This window comes from Hylobates moloch, unplaced genomic scaffold, assembly GCF_009828535.3.
Source record: "Hylobates moloch isolate HMO894 unplaced genomic scaffold, HMol_V3 SCAFFOLD_13, whole genome shotgun sequence".
NCBI classification, from domain to species: Eukaryota; Metazoa; Chordata; class Mammalia; order Primates; family Hylobatidae; genus Hylobates; species Hylobates moloch.
The window spans coordinates 26,815,130-26,831,711 of record NW_026652288.1 but is presented as its reverse complement, the minus strand read 5'-3'; the positions used below and the strand labels follow the sequence as shown (position 1 = coordinate 26,831,711).

Sequence of the window (16,582 nt, the reverse complement as noted above, 5' to 3'; positions counted from 1 at the left end):
CCGCGCCTGTAGTCCCAGCTACTCAGAAGGCTGAGGCAGGAGAATTGCTTGAACCCGGGAGGTAGAGGTTGCAGTAAGCCAAGATTGTGCCACTACACTCCAGCTTGAGCAACAGAGTGAGAATTCATCCAAAAAAAAAAAAAAGTAGAAAGAACCAAAATGTCCATCAATTAATGAATGGGTAAACAAAATATGGCATATCCACACAAAGGAATATTATCTGGCAATAAAAAGGAATACAGCAATGACACATGCTACAACATGAATGAACCTTGCAAACATGCTAAGTAAAAGAAGTTATATACAAAAGACCACAATATTGTATAATTCCACTTACATGAAATGTCTAGAATATACAAACCTATAGAAACAGAGTAGATTGGTGGTTTCCAGAGGCTGGGGGAAGAGTGGGGACCAACTGCTAATGGGTACAGGATTTATTTTTGGGGGGACAAAAATGTTCTAAAACTAGATTGTGGAGATGGTTCTACAACTCTGTGAATATACTAGAAGACATACAATGGTACACTTTAAATGGGTAGATTGTGTGGTATGTGAATTATTTCCCAATAAAGCGGTTAAGAAAATAGTTATTAAAACATATAATAGGTATATTCCAAGGGGGAGAAAGGTGTGGTGCATGAGCTCAGCCCAGACAGGCTGTGTTAGTGGGGAGAGCAATGGATGAAGGAGGTGGTTGGAGCTGTAAAGTGTATAGGCCAAGAGTAGAGGTGGGGGCTGGGTCTTGAAGGAGAAACTGAGTGCACTGAAGAATTTTGCCTGCTTCACAGCGTTATCAAGGGCCAGCCTTTGGATGATCTCTTGAAGAAGGTCCCAGAGCCTCGAGGAGGAGATTCTATGATGTCAGCACCTGACCTTTGTGACATAGGCACATGCTGCCAGGGAGAACTGAACTCAGGGAATGGGGCCCCCAGCTCCCATTGGGGGCGGCGACCCTGGCGCCACCCCTTAGACAAAGTCCCAGTCTCCCAGAGGCTTTTACCAGCTGGCCCCATTCCTTCTGCTGCTGGGTATAATAAGGCATCTCTGTCTGGGCCAGGGTGAGCTAGAGGACATCAGCACTAGGGGCAATAAGGGGTCGGAGGAACCAGAGTGGCAGGACACTGGGATGCTTGCAGAATCCCCGAGTCAGGATTAGGAGAATAAAAACCTGTACCACAGGCCTCTGCCTGGCTAAAGGAAGACTGAGGGCAAAACTCAGGGCTCAGACAGAAACCCGGGTCAGAGTGCGTTTAGTGTTAGACGCTGGGGACAGAGAAAGGTGTATCCACCATGTGGTGACTCTGCTTCTCTCTCCCAGGTCCTCTCAACGCTGAAGTGCCTGTGAAACACAGCCCAGAGGAATTCTCATTGGTAAGAGCACCCAGCACCAGAACACCCTTAATTCCTGTTCCCATCTCAGCCCTTATCCCCTGAACCCCTCCTCCAACTCCATCCTACCTTCCCTTCCTCCTTATTCCTCTCCTCCCCACTTCTCACCTTCCCTGGAGCATTTTGCCAGTTCTTTTGATCCCAAAGGTGACATGGATTTAAAGTGTTAGTGAGTTCAGCTTGGAACCGGGGACATGGTGCAGAGCCAGAAAAGGACCAATTCTCCCAATGTCTTGGGTTCTCTCTTTTCTCTCCAGGTCCTATGGGCTTTGTCTTCCTCTCTGCCCCGCCCAGATAATCGCTGCTGCCCCTCCACTCCCAAGATGCAGCTGTGATTCTTCATCCCCACACATCCCTCATCAATGGTTGACTGCAAAGAAGTCAGAAGCCAAGCTTAGGTTCATGCTCATGCCTGAACACCCCGAGAGCCTGGTGCTGGAGGGCTGGGTGTCCCCTTGGCCTGCCACCAGCACCTGCGCCCACACCAGGCTGGAGCCACGCTCTGCGCACAGAAGGTGACCTTGATTTCTCAGGCACAGCTGACCTCGGAGATACTGGTCCTGACTCTGCCAAGTCTCTCATCCCTAGTCTTGTTGCCCCAGTTCCTTCTGGATTCAAGGCGATGTTGCCTCAAAACAAGGACCAGGTGCTGCCACAGACCTCAGTGCTCCCTGGGCGCTCCACTTGGGGCTTCTCACAACTTGTGGACTCCTCTCCTCACAACCTGCAGCCTCTCTCTCCCCATCAGTCTCTCCCTCCCTCTCACCCAACATTCTCTTCCATTCGGTCCCATCGTCCCTCCTCCCCTCCACCAGCATCCCCCTCTCCTGGCTTCCAATTCGGCTCTTGTGACTCAAATTCTGACTTTGCTCCACATCCCTATTCTCCCTCTCTCCCAAGTTCCCCTACTTTCTTTCACCAGAACTACCTCTCTCTCCCCCATCCACGTGCATCCTCTCCCTCCAACAACTGGCTGTACCCCTCTCCCCCTCTGACTCCTTCCTTTTCTCCCTCCCAGCCTCAGAATTCCTCCCTTCCCCACTCACCCTGCCAGTCCCCTTCCCACCCCAAGGACCTGCATAGCTCCACGCTCACTCCCCCAGGCCCCAGCCCACCTTCTCATAGGCTCCACTCTAACAGGCAGACACGGCGCTGGCATCAGTACAGGGATACCGGGTCCAGGTCCCCTGGGGTAGTGGAGAGATGCATGCCAAGCGAGAAGGATCCTGCACAGTTCAGGGACCCAGGGGCCCTGGCCCAGGCCCTGGTGGTCCAGCTGGGGCACCGCCGCATCGCACACGACCTGCGGCTACTGCTTTTGCAGCACCTGTGGCTAGGCAGAACCGGCCAGGCCCCAGTCGTGGAGTATCCCATATGCCTGGTGTGCCTCCGGCCCCGCAGCCCCTCCTGCCCCCTCCCCAGGTACAGGACTGGACCCCGGCTGCTTGCTTTCCCTCAAATACTGCGCTGTGTGCAGGGCCAGGAATCTGGGCCACTCCGGATAGGCATTGGCTTCGGCCTCCGCCTGCCTCAGGGCCAGGCCAGGGCCTTGCATCTGCTGCCCGAAAAAAGGCCGAAGGAAGTAGGACCTCAGGGCAAGGCTATTCAGGCCTGTGGGCATCAATCGCCAGCATCTCAGCCTCCAGCAGCTCAGGCCCCGGCCGACCCAGTCCCAGGCACACCCTCCCAAACCAGGAGCTTCAGGTCTGCAGGCCTTCAATCACCAAACTCCCCGCGATGTTTCTCCGGGCCTCCACCTCGGGCACCAAAACAGGCCACTACCTCCCCGAAGCCCAGGCCTTGCCCTGCCCCAAAGAGGCCAGTTTCTCTGGAGCTCATTCTCCAAAAGTCATCAGTCTAGTTCCAGAGCCACGGAGGCCCCCTGGAACACCCCCTCCAAACCCAACCCTCCCAACGAGGCCCCAGATCTCGGGGAGTCCCCGAGACACCCTGAAGGGCTGGCTGGCCGGAGGTCAGGTGTGTTCTCCTGCTCTGAACCCTGGGAGCCCCTTGTGGAGTCTGCTGTCTCCGGGCTGAAGAGGACCAAGAGCACCAAGGCCCCATTCAGCCCTCCGTGTATCTAATAAAGTCTGACCCTGTGAAACTTGTGTTTGTGTCCTGCTGAGTCCACAGAATAGGTGGCTATAACTACAGGGGTGCCAGTCCCCAACAAGACCCTTGGTGGCGGGGAGGGGGTGGTTCATGCCTATAATCCCAACACACTGGAAGGCTGAGGTAGGAGGATCACTTGAAGCCAGGAGTTTGAGACCAGCCTGGGCAACATAGCAAGACCCTGTCTCTCCAAAAATAAAAATATAAAAAAATTAGCTGAGTATGGTGGGGCGTGCCTGTACTACCAGCTACTCAAGAGGCTGAAGTGGGAGGATCACTTGAGTCCAGGAGTTCAAAGTTGCAATGAGCTATATCATGCCATTGCACTCCAGCCTGGGTGACAAAGACCCTATCACCAAAAAAAAAAAAAAAAAAAGGTCAGGGTGTGGTGGCTCAAGCCTATAATCCCAGTACTTTGGGAGGCCAAGGTGGGCATATCATTTAAGGTCAGGAGTTACGAGACCAGCCTGGCCAACATGGTGAAACTCTGTCTCTACTAAAAATACAAAAATTAGCCGGGTGTGGTGGCAGGTGCCTGTAGTTCCAGCTACTCAGGAGGCTGAGGCAGGAGAATCACTTCAACCTGGGAGGCGGACGTTGCAGTGAGCTGAGATCAGGCCACTGCACTCCAGCCTCGGCAACAGAGTGAGACTCCGTCTCAAAAAACAAAAAAAGACTCTGGAGGGTGGTGTCAAAGGAAATGGAGAGGCCAGAAAGAGCAGGTGCCATGTATCCAAGGAGGACAAGGGACCCACAGGGCCTGGGGACTTGCGATATGCAGAGAGCTTGACCACGCCCTTCACGCATCTAATTCAACTCTGTGGGACAGATATTGGCATCCCCAAAGATGAAGCCACTGCACCATTCCTCTGGGTGCACCTTAGGTTAATGAGAATGCAGGAAGGGTGTCTCTTTGCAGGGAAGGACATCCCTTGTGCTCGCTCTCAGGAGTGCACAAAGGTCCTCATCAGATCAGAAACCTGAGGGAGAATGGAGTGTCAGGCGCAGAAGATACCTGCCCAGGAGCTGAACTGCCCCCTCTGAGGCCAGCAAAGCAGCTGGCCACCCACCAAGCCACCAGCCCAGGAGTGTGAAGCCTTGAGAAAGGTAATGGCAGACACCACCCCTGCCAAAAGTGGGGGATAGGCATTAAGGATGACAGAGGTGTCCCCATACGAGGAAGCAGTGGATTCAGCATTTGAAGTCAGGTTTATTTTTAAGTTCATGCTGCCTCCGTTAAGAAGCAAGAGACTCCGGTGGTTTCTGGTGTGTGTCCTCGGGCAAATCACTTCCTCTCTGGGGTAAGATGCAAAGGCCTGTGCTCCTAGGAGTTGGCGTATCACTCCTCAAATGGGAACAGTCCTAATGTGAGGATTTCATGTGTGTGAGAGACAGGGTCTAGCTCTGTCGTCCAGGGGCTGGAGTGCAGTGGTGACATCACTGGTGGTCCAGCACAGTGGTCGAGCTCACTGCAGCCTCGACCGCCCGGTCTCAAGTGATCCTCCCGCCTGAGCCTCCTGGGCAGCTGGGCCCACCGGTGCCACGATGTTTGGCTAATTTTTAAATATTTTGTACGGACGGATCCCCATGTTGCCCAGGCTTGTCTCGAAAGCCTGGGCTCAAGCCATCCTCCTCTCTCGGACTTTCCGAAAGTATTGGGATTGCAGGAGGATTACAGGCATGCGCCACCGTGCCCAGCAGAGGATTTTTTTTTTTTTTTTGAGACGGAGTTTCACTCTTGTTGCTTATTGCCCAGGCTGGAGAGCAATGGCAATGGCGCGATCTCGACTCACTGCAACCTCTACTTCCCAGGTTCAAGTGATTCTCCTGCCTCAGGCTCCCGAGTAGCTGGGATTACAGGCGCACGCCACCACGCCCTTTGTATTTTTGGTAGAGAGGGGGTTTCTCCATGTTGGTCAGACTGGTCTCGAACTCCTGATCCACCCGCCTCGGCCTCCCAAAGTACTGGGATTACAGGCGCGAGTCGGATTTCTTTATTAAAGGTTGACCTTCATCAACCTGCATTGGCTCCACCTCCTCCGCCCGCGCCCCGCGCCCCGCACAAAGATGGCGAAGTCGGTGCTGGGCGACTGTGCCTCCGCACCAGGGGTAGAGAAGCCAAGCCCCGCCCCGGGAAACGCGACCCCGCGGCCGGCTAGTGCTGACGCGTTTCGGCGCTCCTGCGCTTGCGCGGAGGGAGCCGCGAGACAGGTGCGCGTGCGCAGTGCGCGTCTGCGAGACCGACTTGGACGGACCCGAGCTGAGCCTTAGCTGCCTGCCGGTGGTCAGGGTTTTGGCAACTCCCTGGTGTGAGAGGGGTCGGGAGTGCTCCCGGCGGCGACGGGGCCGAGATCACCAGCGGCCGGAGCAGTAGTCGAAGGCCCGGCGCGGCATGTCCTGGGTGCCGCGGTGCGGGCAGTGAACGCGCGCCGGGCGGGATGGGCCGGCGCCGGGCGCCAGAGCTGTACCGGGCTCCGTTCCCGTTGTACGCGCTTCAGGTCGACCCTAGCACTGGGCTGCTCATCGCTGCGGGCGGAGGAGGCGCTGCCAAGACAGGCATAAAGAATGGCGTGGTGAGAGCCCAGGGCCACTGGGGCTGGGTCTTGCTGCGGGCTGGCGGCGATTCCAGGGTGGCCGGGGGGTCGCGGGGCGGGCCACACTCCAGCTTCGCGCCCTGCCCACTTCTTTTGGGGAGACCCGCTTGCCTGACGCCCAGGCGCGAATTTCAGTCGAGAAATCAGCGGGCGGAGGAGAGGCTTTTAAAGTAAAGTGAAAACTGCACACAGCTGCAGAGTCGGCAGGAACGCTTCAGCTCCGCCTCAGAGCAGCTCCAGGGGTCTTATCCTGGCCTTTTCCGGGAGGTCTTGCCTGCCCTCTAGCAGCGGCGAGAGTGGTGCATTTGGGTTTAGGCTAAGTTCCTTCCCTCTTCTGAGCTTCACCCTGTTCTGTAAAATAGAGGTAATAATCCCAGTCCTGCTCACTGTATAGATTTGTGAGGCCCAAATGAGAGAAAAAAAGACTCGAGAAACCCTTGTGAACTAGAACGTGCAGAAAGCAAAGGGGTAAGACATCAGACTCTTCCCTAGACATGCTCTCTGGGCACCCCTGAACTTGCTCGTCCGGGTTCCTCCTCCCACAGCACTTTCTGCAGCTAGAGCGGATTAATGGGCGCTTGAGTGCCTCCTTGCTGCACTCCCATGACACAGAGACACGGGCCACCATGAACTTGGCACTGGCTGGTGACATCCTTGCTGCAGGGCAGGATGCCCACTGTCAGCTCCTGCGCTTCCAGGCCCATCAACAGAAGGGCAACAAGGCAGAGAAGGCCGGTAAGGAGCTCCCTCTCTACCCCCTTGGGGAAAGGGTTGAATGAGTAAGGTCACTCTTGCTGTCTCTAAAGAAGTGGGTCTGGAAGTAGGGTTTTGGTAGCAAGCTGGAAGTTGTATGGGCACCTGCCACGGAGAGAGGGGCCTTACTGTAGAAGCCTGGAACCTGGCCAAGTATTTGTGTTACAGGTTCCAAGGAGCAGGGGCCTCGACAAAGGAAGGGAGCAGCCCCAGCAGAGAAGAAATGTGGAGCGGAAACTCAGCACGAGGGGCTAGAACTCAGGGTAGAGAATTTGCAGGCGGTGCAGACAGACTTCAGCTCCGATCCACTGCAGAAAGTTGTGTGCTTCAACCACGATAATACCCTGCTTGCCACTGGAGGGACAGATGGCTACGTCCGTGTCTGGAAGGTGTGGGTTTGCGGGGTTAGAGAGGATGAATGTCAGTAGCAGCGAGATCAAAATTGTGAGAAGCTGAACGTGGCATCTGGGAAACTTGTGAATGAAGCTTGCATTGAGGGGTCATTAGAAGGGGTGGCGTGGGGATCAGTCACAGTGTACTTGCTGGACACCTGAGTTAACCACGGTGGTGGTTTGGCTACAGGTACCCAGCCTGGAGAAGGTTCTGGAGTTCAAAGCCCACGAAGGGGAGATTGAAGACCTGGCTTTAGGGCCTGATGGCAAGGTGAGGGGGTGGGGGCGGGAGGAGGGTGGGGAAAGGAGAGAGGAGGTGCTTATGCTGCTTGCCCAATAAGTGGATCCCCTAACCTGTCCATCCTTGGAATCTTTATTCCTAACTAGTTGGTAACTGTGGGCCGGGACCTTAAGGCCTCTGTGTGGCAGAAGGATCAGCTGGTGACACAGCTGCACTGGCAAGAGAATGGACCCACCTTTTCCAGCACACCTTACCGCTACCAGGCCTGCAGGTGTGAAGACTTTGGGGGGTGGCTGAAAGAGGCATAGCCCAGCTGTGGTGGGGAAGAGGGAAAAGACTGGGGATGGGAGAGCGGGGAGGAACTTGTTGAGTGTTACCCCAGGTCTGACCAGGGTGCAGGTGGTGCACAAACCTCTGAGGAAGGTTGGGCAGGCCCCAGGAGCTGAATAGCCCCTCATCCGGCCCCCAGGTTCGGGCAGGTTCCAGACCAGCCTGCTGGCCTGCGACTCTTCACAGTGCAAATTCCCCACAAGCGCCTGCGCCAGCCCCCTCCCTGCTACCTCACAGCCTGGGATGGCTCCAACTTCTTGCCCCTTCGGACCAAGTCCTGTGGCCATGAAGTCGTCTCCTGCCTCAATGTCAGGTGTGAGACATTGCTGCCTTGGCTAGGTAGGGGGTCCCTGAGGGAGCTTGGAAAGGAGTCCTGCCTGGGTCTTTGCGGATCGGTATTGGGGTTCAGGGTTGCTGCACAAGCCTCCAGGACAACGAACACTTTATTGTTTGTTGCAGTGAGTCCGGCACCTTCCTAGGCCTGGGCACAGTCACTGGCTCTGTTGCCATCTACATAGCTTTCTCTCTCCAGGTAATGGGTGGAGGTTGGCATGGCCCTGTGGGTGGACTGTAGGCCTGTCTCTACCCTGAGTTTGCAGGAAGGAGTCTGGCCCGTTCTATTGAGGGAAAACCCGGGAGTGGGGAACATGCTTTCCAGAAAGAGAGTTCCCAGCTAGGTCTTTCCTCACTGGTTTTTCTTCTGCCCGCAGTGCCTCTACTACGTGAGGGAGGCCCATGGCATTGTGGTGACGGATGTGGCCTTTCTACCTGAGAAGGGTCGTGGTCCAGAGCTCCTTGGGTCCCATGAAACTGCCCTGTTCTCTGTGGCTGTGGACAGTCGTTGCCAGCTGCATCTGTTGCCCTCACGGCGTGAGTCATTGGGGCGGGGCAGGCAGGCACCACCCCACCTTTAACTGGACCAGAAATGTGCCCCCCTGGAGGCTGGGCTCTTTGTGCCACTCCCCCTTTGAAGGGTTCTGGTTTTCAGGCTGGGAAGCCACTTTGCCTGCTGACCTCCTCCCTTTCCCTCCTGCAGAGAGTGTTCCTGTGTGGCTCCTGCTCCTGCTGTGTGTCGGGCTTATTGTTGTGACCATCCTGCTGCTCCAGAGTGCCTTTCCAGGTTTCCTTTAGCTTCCCTCCTTCCTGGGAATCAGGAGCCTGGACACTGCCATCTCTAGAGCAGAGTGGAGGCCTGAACTCCCTTTGCTCACTCCATTTGGGTCCACAGCTGAGGTTGCCTCTGACAAGATGAATGGGCACTGCCTGCCCTTCTAGTGAAAAGGCTTGGTTATGGCCCTGCGTGACTCCAGGTCCCAGGTACCTTGCCTTCATCATCTGTGGATCCATCCAGAACAGCGGTATCTGAAGCCCAGGCCATACTCCCTGCCTCCTTCCTTCTGCCTACCAGAGGCTCCAGAGTTGAGCTTGTCCTTTCTCTAGAAACATGTGAAGATGCCCAAGAGCCTGGAGGCACTGCTGTCCTTCCTGCAGAAACAGTTTCTCCTTCCCTCAGCCCTGTGGCCAGTTCCTCTTCACATGAAGCCCCTGGCATTTGCTGGGGAAGGGAATGGCCTGGTACTTGCTGTTAGGGCAGGAAGGGGCAAAAGGAAGACTTGGGTAGTAATCTGGGGGTTCAGATGGGTAGCACTAAGCCAGCCGGCCTAAAGATGCAATAAGTTCCTAGGTAGTCTACCCTAACCTTGAGGAATGGGAAAATGAACCTCAGCTCATTAGGCAGGAAAAGTTGATATTTAATAAACAAGGAAAGAGTGAACCGAGACCTCAAATGGTACTCTTGTCAGCTATTTCTGTCCTCAGAAGGTGAGGGAGCCCTGAGGTCAGGCAGCCCCTCTGGGTGCTGGAAGATGGCTTTGGCCTACTGATGCGAGAGGCGGCTCATGTAGCAGTGCTGCCACGGGAGCAGCCCTTCCAGGAAGCCGACGTGGCCACCCCGGGCTGTGATGAGCAGCGCAGCGTAGGGAGAGTGTTGGGCGGCCTGTATGGGAAGGGCTAGGAGAGGGTCAGAGGTTAGAAACGTTGGCCTTCACTGGGCGCCCGGGCTGTCTGTCGCATCCCTCATGGCCCATTTTCCTTGGGGCCAAAGTGTCCTAATTCAGAGTACTCACCACAGACGGGGGAGAAGGGGTCATCTGCTGCATTGAGACGGCACAGGGATCCGGATGGCATCTACCTTGGTTCTAGGGCTTGCTGCTTTATAGTAGGTAACACAGTCTTGATATCCAAAAGCCACAGATGTGTAGCGCTCATCAAACTGGCGGATTGTGCGGGCCTGCAGGTGTCACCATAGGATAGGCTAAGATGATAAAGAATAGGATAGTGGAAGACTCATTTGGGGGGAGCCAGGGGCATGGCTGAAGATTATACCTGTAGCACAAAGTCTATGTCCACCACCTTTTCAATCACCTTTCTGTTTCTGCAAGAGTACATAAGAGTTTGGCTTGACACCTGGACCTGACCCCCCGCCCCCAGGCCCTGTCTTACTATCTCGTGTGAGGAAGCCCAGAGAGAACTGACCAAGCACTAGGAGAGCCTGGAGTGTCTGCCATCCTACTCTGTCTACTGCCTCCTCCCACTTGCCACGACCCTACTGTTCCACAAGTTGGCAGAGCCCAGCAGTGAGGGGCTGATTGAAGAGCAGTGAGTTGAGTGGGGTTTCCAGGGAGCGAGTGGTCTCAAAGGAATCCCAGCATGCCGACAGAGTCAGTGTTGCCACCAGCCCTGCAGCCTGCCCGGCCTGTGCCAGATGATTCAGCACCAGTATCCTGTAGAACTGGACAAGGGACCATGAAAGAAGGGTTTGCATTAATGTGAGTTGGGACAGAGGAAGGGGACATGGAGGAGGAAAGGAAGCCTGGGCCTCTGGGTTAAACCCAGGCAATCTTTACCCTCCAAAAGAGATGCCCACGGCCAGCAGTGGAGCTTGGGGATAGCGGTGCTTTATGTGGTTCACGACTGTCTCTAGATCTTCAGTATTGCTGGCACAAAAAGCCCTGTGTGTCTGAGGGCAAACAAGATCATTGGGTAGAGAGGGAGACCGTGGCCAGAAGGTGGAGGGGAAACTGAGGAAGAATAGGTAGGAGGTAGAGCCCCAGGGCCAAGGATCTCTAAAGGGAGTGGGTGAAGGGCTGCTATGAGGAAGGTGGCTACTCACCTGCAGTTCCTCCCCACGGCAGCCCCGGTTGTTAAACACGACAGCTCTGTGGCACACACAAGTACATCTTAGCCAGACCCTTCTTAGCCCCTCTCCCCTTTCAGTAGTCTTCAGAAAGACCCCTGTCCAAAGACTCCCTTCGTGTAGCGGATTGACTTCTATCAGTGTCCGGATTGACTTCTCCCTAGTACACGTTCTCAGATGCCACCCCATTCTGGGGCTGCACCCGTCCTTACTGGTAGCCATCCCTCAGAGCTTGGTTAACTAGGTGCAAGACGTATGTCTCCTGGCTACTGCCGGTGATGCCAGGAAGCAGCAGCACAGTGGGCTGCGTAGTAGGATCAGGGTCTTGGCCGCTGTCAGGCTGCTTGGCCCAGTCTAGCAGGAGCTGGCCTCCATCTGGTGTTTGGAGAATGTTACTGGTTTTGGAGGAAGAGGCACACAAAGATACTATTAAGAACTTAATGTAATTCAAAAGCTTTGCCCCCTGCCCCACCCACAAACAAGTCTTACCACTTCCCATCAGCATCATCTGAGGGTGTTCTTCATGTAAAACAGTAAGGCTTGACAATGTGGGATGGGGACATAAAAGATGACCTGGTGGCTGTGCAATTATGTAGCCCTTCCATATAACATCCATTGTTATTGAACCCTCAACACAGGGATGTAGATGAGACAGATTACCTACATTTTAAAAGCGGTAGATAGATTTTCCCTAGATACCTGGGGTTTCATGTTCACCCTGTTCTGTCCCTTCTTACCTCTGATAAAGGACTAGGGGCTGAGACTGCAGGAGGACTTGGGAGATGCTTTGTAGTCGCCCCTCAAAACACCACAGCGTTGGGTAGAAAGTCTCCGTAGTGATGGAACAGTGTTGCTCCAGGAAGGCCAGAAACTGCGGCCCAGCCACCAGCCGAGGCCTCTGTCATCACACAACAGTCTGCCCCACTTCCCTGACTTTTGCACCAAGCTAGTGAGGCACCCAACACCAGAGGGTGAGGGGGCCCCCCTCTCCAGAGGCCAGCCTGGAGGACCCTGCTTTGTCTGCACGTGAGATACTCAGCACAGCTCAGTTGAATGGCCAAGTCTCTGATAATACACTCCAGCTAGAGCCCCTAAAAAGCCCAGTCCTGGAGTGTCACTGCCCAGAATTGACCCTGAACTGGGAGCTGCTGAGTTGACTGAGTGCTGACTTTCCCGCTCAGCCTATCCATGCCCCAAACCCATTTTGGAGAGAGCAGGTAATGTAAACAGCCAGGCTTAGTGGTGTGCGCCTGTGGTCCCAGCCACTTGGGAGGCTGAGATGGTAGGATCACTGGAGCCCAGAAGTTCAAGACTGCAGTGAGCTATGATAGCACCACTCTACTCTAGCCTGGGCGATAGTGAGACTCTGTTGATAAATAAGTGCCCAGCTGATCTGCAGAAAAAGTCGGGGTTCTCGGCAGGGGCTGAAGAAATGCAGCACCATTCAATCTTCAGCCTTTACTTTGCAGTTGAAAATGAACCCGGCCAGGCGCAGTGGCTCATGCCTATAATCCCAGCACTTTGGGAGGCCAAGGTGGGCAGATCACAAGGTCAAGAGATGGAGACCATCCTGGCCAACATGGTGATACCCCGATTCTACTAAAAATACAAAAATTAGCCAGGCATGGTGGCACGCGCCTGTAGTCTCAGCTACTCGCGAGGCTGAGGCAGGAGAATCGCTTGAACCTGGGAGGCAGAGGTTGCAGTGAGCCGAGATCGTGCCCCTGCACTCCAGCCTGGTGATAGAGTGAGACACCGTCTTTTCTTTCTTTTTTGAGACAGAGTCTCGCTCTGTTGCCCAGGCTGGAGCGCAGTGGCGCAATCTCGGCTCACTGCAAGCCGAGTTCACGCCATTCTCCTGCTTCAGCCTCCTGAGTAGCTGGGACTACAGGTGCCCGCCACCATGCCTGGCTAATTTTTTTTTTTTTTTTTTGTATTTTTAGTAGAGATGGGGTTTCACCGTGTTAGCCAGGATGGTCTCAATCTCCTGTCCTCGTGATCCGCCCGCCTCGGCCTCCCAAAGTGCTGGGATTCCAGGCGTAAGCCACTGAGTCTGGCCTAACAGGCTTCTTTCTACCAGGGACCTTATCTTCTCTTACTTGTGGGGCCCCTGCTGTTAGATTGTGCTCTAAAGGAAGAACAGCCCTAATGTGAATCGATTTTTTTTTCCTTCATGCCAGCCAGGGGGAAGGTGACAAGGATGAAATAACAGGGACAGATGAGGTCAGTGGGCACTGAGCCCTGACTTCCAGCTTCTCTGCTGTGTTCTGGACAGACATCAAGTGAACGAGAGAGCCTAGCCATGTGGAAGGCATGTGAAGGAGGAGTATGCCATAGGTTCAAGAATAGAAACTGCATATCTGCAGTGGGCCCTAAGGAACATGAGGACCAGATTTCTATCTCCAGTACAGTTCCTATACTCTACAGGGGCAAATGGTAGAGAGGCCAAGTTGATAGTGCAACTGTTGGGAGATGTGACTTTGGACCCTAGTCCTTAAGCCCTGGAATTATGACAGCTGTCAGTCGTGTGCAGGCACTGGGCTAAGCCCAAGCTTATGAGATATTTTATAAGTGAAGAAGTTATGACTGACAGAGGTTAAGTGGTTTGTCCAGTTACACAGCAAGCAAGAGGCAACACAGCAAGCAAGAGGCAAAACAAAATTATTAACTATGACATTACCACCAGTGCTTGTAGGTAAGATTTGTTGAGTGCTCATTAAGCTCCAGGCATTGTGCTAAGCACTTCACACAAATTTTGTCTTGTGATTTTCGTAACAGTTCCATGAAATAGGTTCTGTGATCCCTCTATGTGAACGGATTTGAATGCTGAATAATTTGTCAAGGGCCAGAAGCTTGCCAGAGCTAGTTAGTGGCAGAGCAGGAGATTCAAACCCAGGTCTGTCTGACTCTAGAGCCTGCGCTGTCTAGTCACTGTCGTGTATTGCCTCCTAATTGCCAAGATTTTGAGTTGCTATCCATTTTTTTTTTTTTTTTTTTTTTTTGATGGAGTTTTGCTTTGACACCCAGGCTGGAGTGCAGTGGTGCCATCTCAGCTCACCGCAACCTCCGCCTCCTGGGTTCAAGCGATTCTCCTGCCTCAGCCTCCTGAGTAGCTGGGATGACAGGCTTGTGTCACCACGCCCGACTAATGTTTGTATTTTTAGTAGAGATGGGGATTTCACCATATTGGCTAGGTGGATCTCGAACTCCTGACATCAAGTGATTCACCCGCCTCAGCCTCCCAAAATGCTGGGATTACAGGCATGAGCCACTGTGCTCGGCCGAGTTACTATCAGTTTATTAATTCCTTGGTCAAACAGCCCAGTAGTGTGGAATAAGACTTATAAATTTGTTCACAGGTTTGATTTATGTGGGTTAATTTGATTTTAACTCAAGAAAATGTTTCTTGACTCCCTCCTGAGAATGAATTAGTATTACAATATGCCACTGGTTGCTATGCTTAAACCAGTATAGATCCATTATGGTGCTGGACAATCCAAACACCATATCTAGAGGGCCTCCAGAATAGCACTTTTCCTGCATTTTTAACCAGTATTCATTAGCTTATAAAGGGTTTAGTCTATAAAGCGGCAGGGGCCCAGATTTCTGTGCAGCTAGTTGCAAGTAAAGGAAAGTGTTTCCTTAGGGGTAGTTTTGTTCTGAAATGACCTTCCAAATCTGATGTATAAAGTGAGGCCTCCAGAGTATTGTGAGGCCTGGAGTTTTTAACTGTTTTATTAAGGAAGACTTTTTTTGTTGTTTTTTTTGAGACGGAGTTTCACTCTTGTTGCCTAGGCTGGAGTGCAATGGCATGATCTCGGCTCATTGCAACTTCCGCCTCCCAGGTTCAAGCAATTCTTCTGCCTCAGGCTCCCGAGTAGCTGGGATTATAGGCATGTGCCACCACGCCTGGCTAATTTTTGTATTTTTAGTAGAGACGGGGTTTCTTCATGTTGATCAGGCTGCTCTCGAACTCCCGACCTCAGGCGATCCTCCAGCCTCTGCCTCCCAAAGTGTTGGGATTACAGGTGTGAGCCACCACACCTGGCCCTAAGGAAGACATTTAGTAAACAATATATGCTAATGTAGAAAGCGCTGAAAATATGGAAAAGTCTAGGTAACACTAAAGTCTCCTATAGACCTTTTGAAAGGACTCAAACCAGTAGGTGTCTTGTTAGACTCAGCTACCTAGAACAGAGTTTAATGAAGATTAAAAGATTTGGCTTTTCCTGGATATGTAAGTTATGTATTTATCTAAATTTCAGTGAGAAAAATTTCCAAATTCATCAAAATCAACCTCTTCAAACTTTCTCATCACACTATATGGAGAGCCTGGAACACCAAACAGGGCTGAATGAGAAAAGACAGTTAGGGTCATCCATCAGTTCTGAGCTAGGCCAGTTCTCACGTCAGCCAGCCCTTAAGGGAAGGGAGGCCCTACTAAGCTATTTGGGGGGTGGGTGGTATTGGGAGTTAGCCATGACCACTCAGACCTCTGGTTCCTTCCTTCAGTGCAGCTGAAAGACTCAGCTAAACCACCTAAAAAGGAACACAAAGTGTGCACATCTCTGACACCTCAGGATGCGTTCCACCCCACCTTTTCCCAAATGCTTGTCCACATTATAGGGAGCAGCATCCTCCGGTACCCAAAAGGCCCAGCTGGCATGGGGATCACATGGGATGCAGAGGCACTAGGGAGGCAGAGCCAACTCTCCCTTCGGTGGTAGCAAATTTCACCTGTGGGGAAGCCCAACCATCCCAGCTCCCACCAAGGGCTCAAGCCCGTGTCTGGAAGCTGCCGCCTACACCCAAACCCGCTGGCCAGAGCGCTGGACCCGCACCCACCTGAAGCACACATGCCCAGTAGTAACCCAAGTAGAGGGCAATGGCAAGCGCCAAGAGCAGAGAGAAGGTGTCTGCCCAGGTGCCATTCTGGGGGCTCAGGAAGGAGCTCAGCATCTTGTGTTGGGGGCTTCCGACCATCAGGCTCCTGGCTGGCCCCGGTTGGCCGGCTGTGACTCGCGGGCCCACCCGCCGCCCGTCATAGGCGGCCTGTGCAGGTCCGGTCCCCGCTGCCGGCCGTTTGCGCTGCTGGCCCCGCCCACCGCCGGTGCCCGCGGCTGGGCGGCGAGAGGCCGTGCTAGTTGGTCGCGGGGCTGGGTGGCTGCGCCTAGTGCCTCTCGTGGATCTAACCCGAGTGACCTGCGAATGGCTTCCCGCCCTCCCCCGCCTTCTGCTTCGCCTCCGCCGTTCCTGGCTGTGCAGCCCGAGACAAGCGGCCTCCCCCAGCTGCCATTTTGGTGCAGGGCATCTCCAGCTCCCTCAAACTCTTCCCCGGTGACGCCCGAGTCCAGCAGCCTGGCCAGAGTCCCTTAGGCGCTCGCAGTCAGTCACACACAGGACACAGCTACTCCTGCGGTGACATTCTGCTCTGTCACACACTACAGCCATTCACAGTGACCCTCACCAGTCACTGTCCGACTGTGACACCCCACACTGTCACAAAGGTTTCAGCTGCTCAGTGATAGCATTGCAACACATGCAGCTTCCTGCAGTGTCACTCTGCATTGTC

At 53.8% G+C, this 16,582-nt stretch overlaps 4 protein-coding genes across 9 annotated transcripts in view; 2 read left to right on the top strand and 2 right to left on the bottom strand.

Annotated features, from left to right (window-relative positions):
- ATRAID (all-trans retinoic acid induced differentiation factor) overlaps positions 1-16,582 on the bottom strand; it is a 103,229-nt gene that overhangs the window by 86,175 nt on the left and 472 nt on the right. The window lies entirely within an intron of this gene.
- Positions 931-3,496, top strand: PRR30 (proline rich 30). Of its 3 annotated transcripts, XR_009209215.1 has the most exons (4): positions 933-1,061; positions 1,322-1,374; positions 1,650-1,907; positions 2,815-2,848. XR_009209215.1 is itself a non-coding variant. In XM_058426154.1 (3 exons), exon 3 carries the CDS (start codon positions 2,015-2,017, stop codon positions 3,251-3,253), a length of 1,239 nt encoding a protein of 412 aa, XP_058282137.1. In that variant the 5' UTR covers positions 931-1,031; positions 1,322-1,374; positions 1,650-2,014; the 3' UTR covers positions 3,254-3,496. The 3 variants fall into 3 exon arrangements, 2 of the variants coding, with proteins under 2 accessions (XP_058282137.1, XP_058282136.1); XM_058426154.1 differs by having other exon boundaries at positions 931-1,031; positions 1,650-3,496; XM_058426153.1 differs by having other exon boundaries at positions 960-1,061; positions 1,650-3,496.
- Positions 5,710-9,601, top strand: PREB (prolactin regulatory element binding). 4 transcript variants are annotated; one of them, XM_032172498.2, is made up of 9 exons: positions 5,711-6,077; positions 6,644-6,833; positions 7,020-7,240; positions 7,434-7,514; positions 7,631-7,755; positions 7,954-8,127; positions 8,274-8,346; positions 8,525-8,684; positions 8,851-9,601. In XM_032172498.2, the coding sequence occupies exons 1-9, from the start codon at positions 5,943-5,945 to the stop codon at positions 8,943-8,945; spliced, it is 1,254 nt and encodes a 417-aa protein (XP_032028389.1). In that variant the 5' UTR covers positions 5,711-5,942; the 3' UTR covers positions 8,946-9,601. The 4 variants fall into 4 exon arrangements, with proteins under 4 accessions (XP_032028390.1, XP_032028391.1, XP_032028392.1 ...); XM_032172499.2 differs by lacking the exon at positions 7,954-8,127 and having other exon boundaries at positions 5,710-6,077; XM_032172500.2 differs by lacking the exon at positions 8,525-8,684 and having other exon boundaries at positions 5,710-6,077; positions 8,851-8,904.
- Positions 8,240-16,387, bottom strand: ABHD1 (abhydrolase domain containing 1). Its single transcript, XM_032172503.2, is given in 10 exon segments — positions 8,240-9,824; positions 9,941-9,981; positions 9,983-10,104; positions 10,200-10,248; positions 10,424-10,597; positions 10,721-10,833; positions 10,987-11,032; positions 11,223-11,405; positions 11,748-11,908; positions 15,856-16,387. Coding segments are annotated over 10 exon segments (1,239 nt in total). The 5' UTR covers positions 15,994-16,387; the 3' UTR covers positions 8,240-9,612.

What these genes read in the sequence shown, in the direction of transcription:
- PRR30 (XM_058426154.1), top strand. Translation starts at nt 2,015, where the DNA reads ATGTTGCCTCAAAACAAGGACCAGGTGCTGCCACAGACCTCAGTGCTC.
- PREB (XM_032172498.2), top strand. Translation starts at nt 5,943, where the DNA reads ATGGGCCGGCGCCGGGCGCCAGAGCTGTACCGGGCTCCGTTCCCGTTG. An exon ending in TACCGCTACCAGGCCTGCAG is followed by an intron (nt 7,756 to 7,953) that starts GTGTGAAGACTT and finishes TCCGGCCCCCAG; the next exon opens with GTTCGGGCAGGTTCCAGACC. An exon ending in ACATAGCTTTCTCTCTCCAG is followed by an intron (nt 8,347 to 8,524) that starts GTAATGGGTGGA and finishes TTCTGCCCGCAG; the next exon opens with TGCCTCTACTACGTGAGGGA.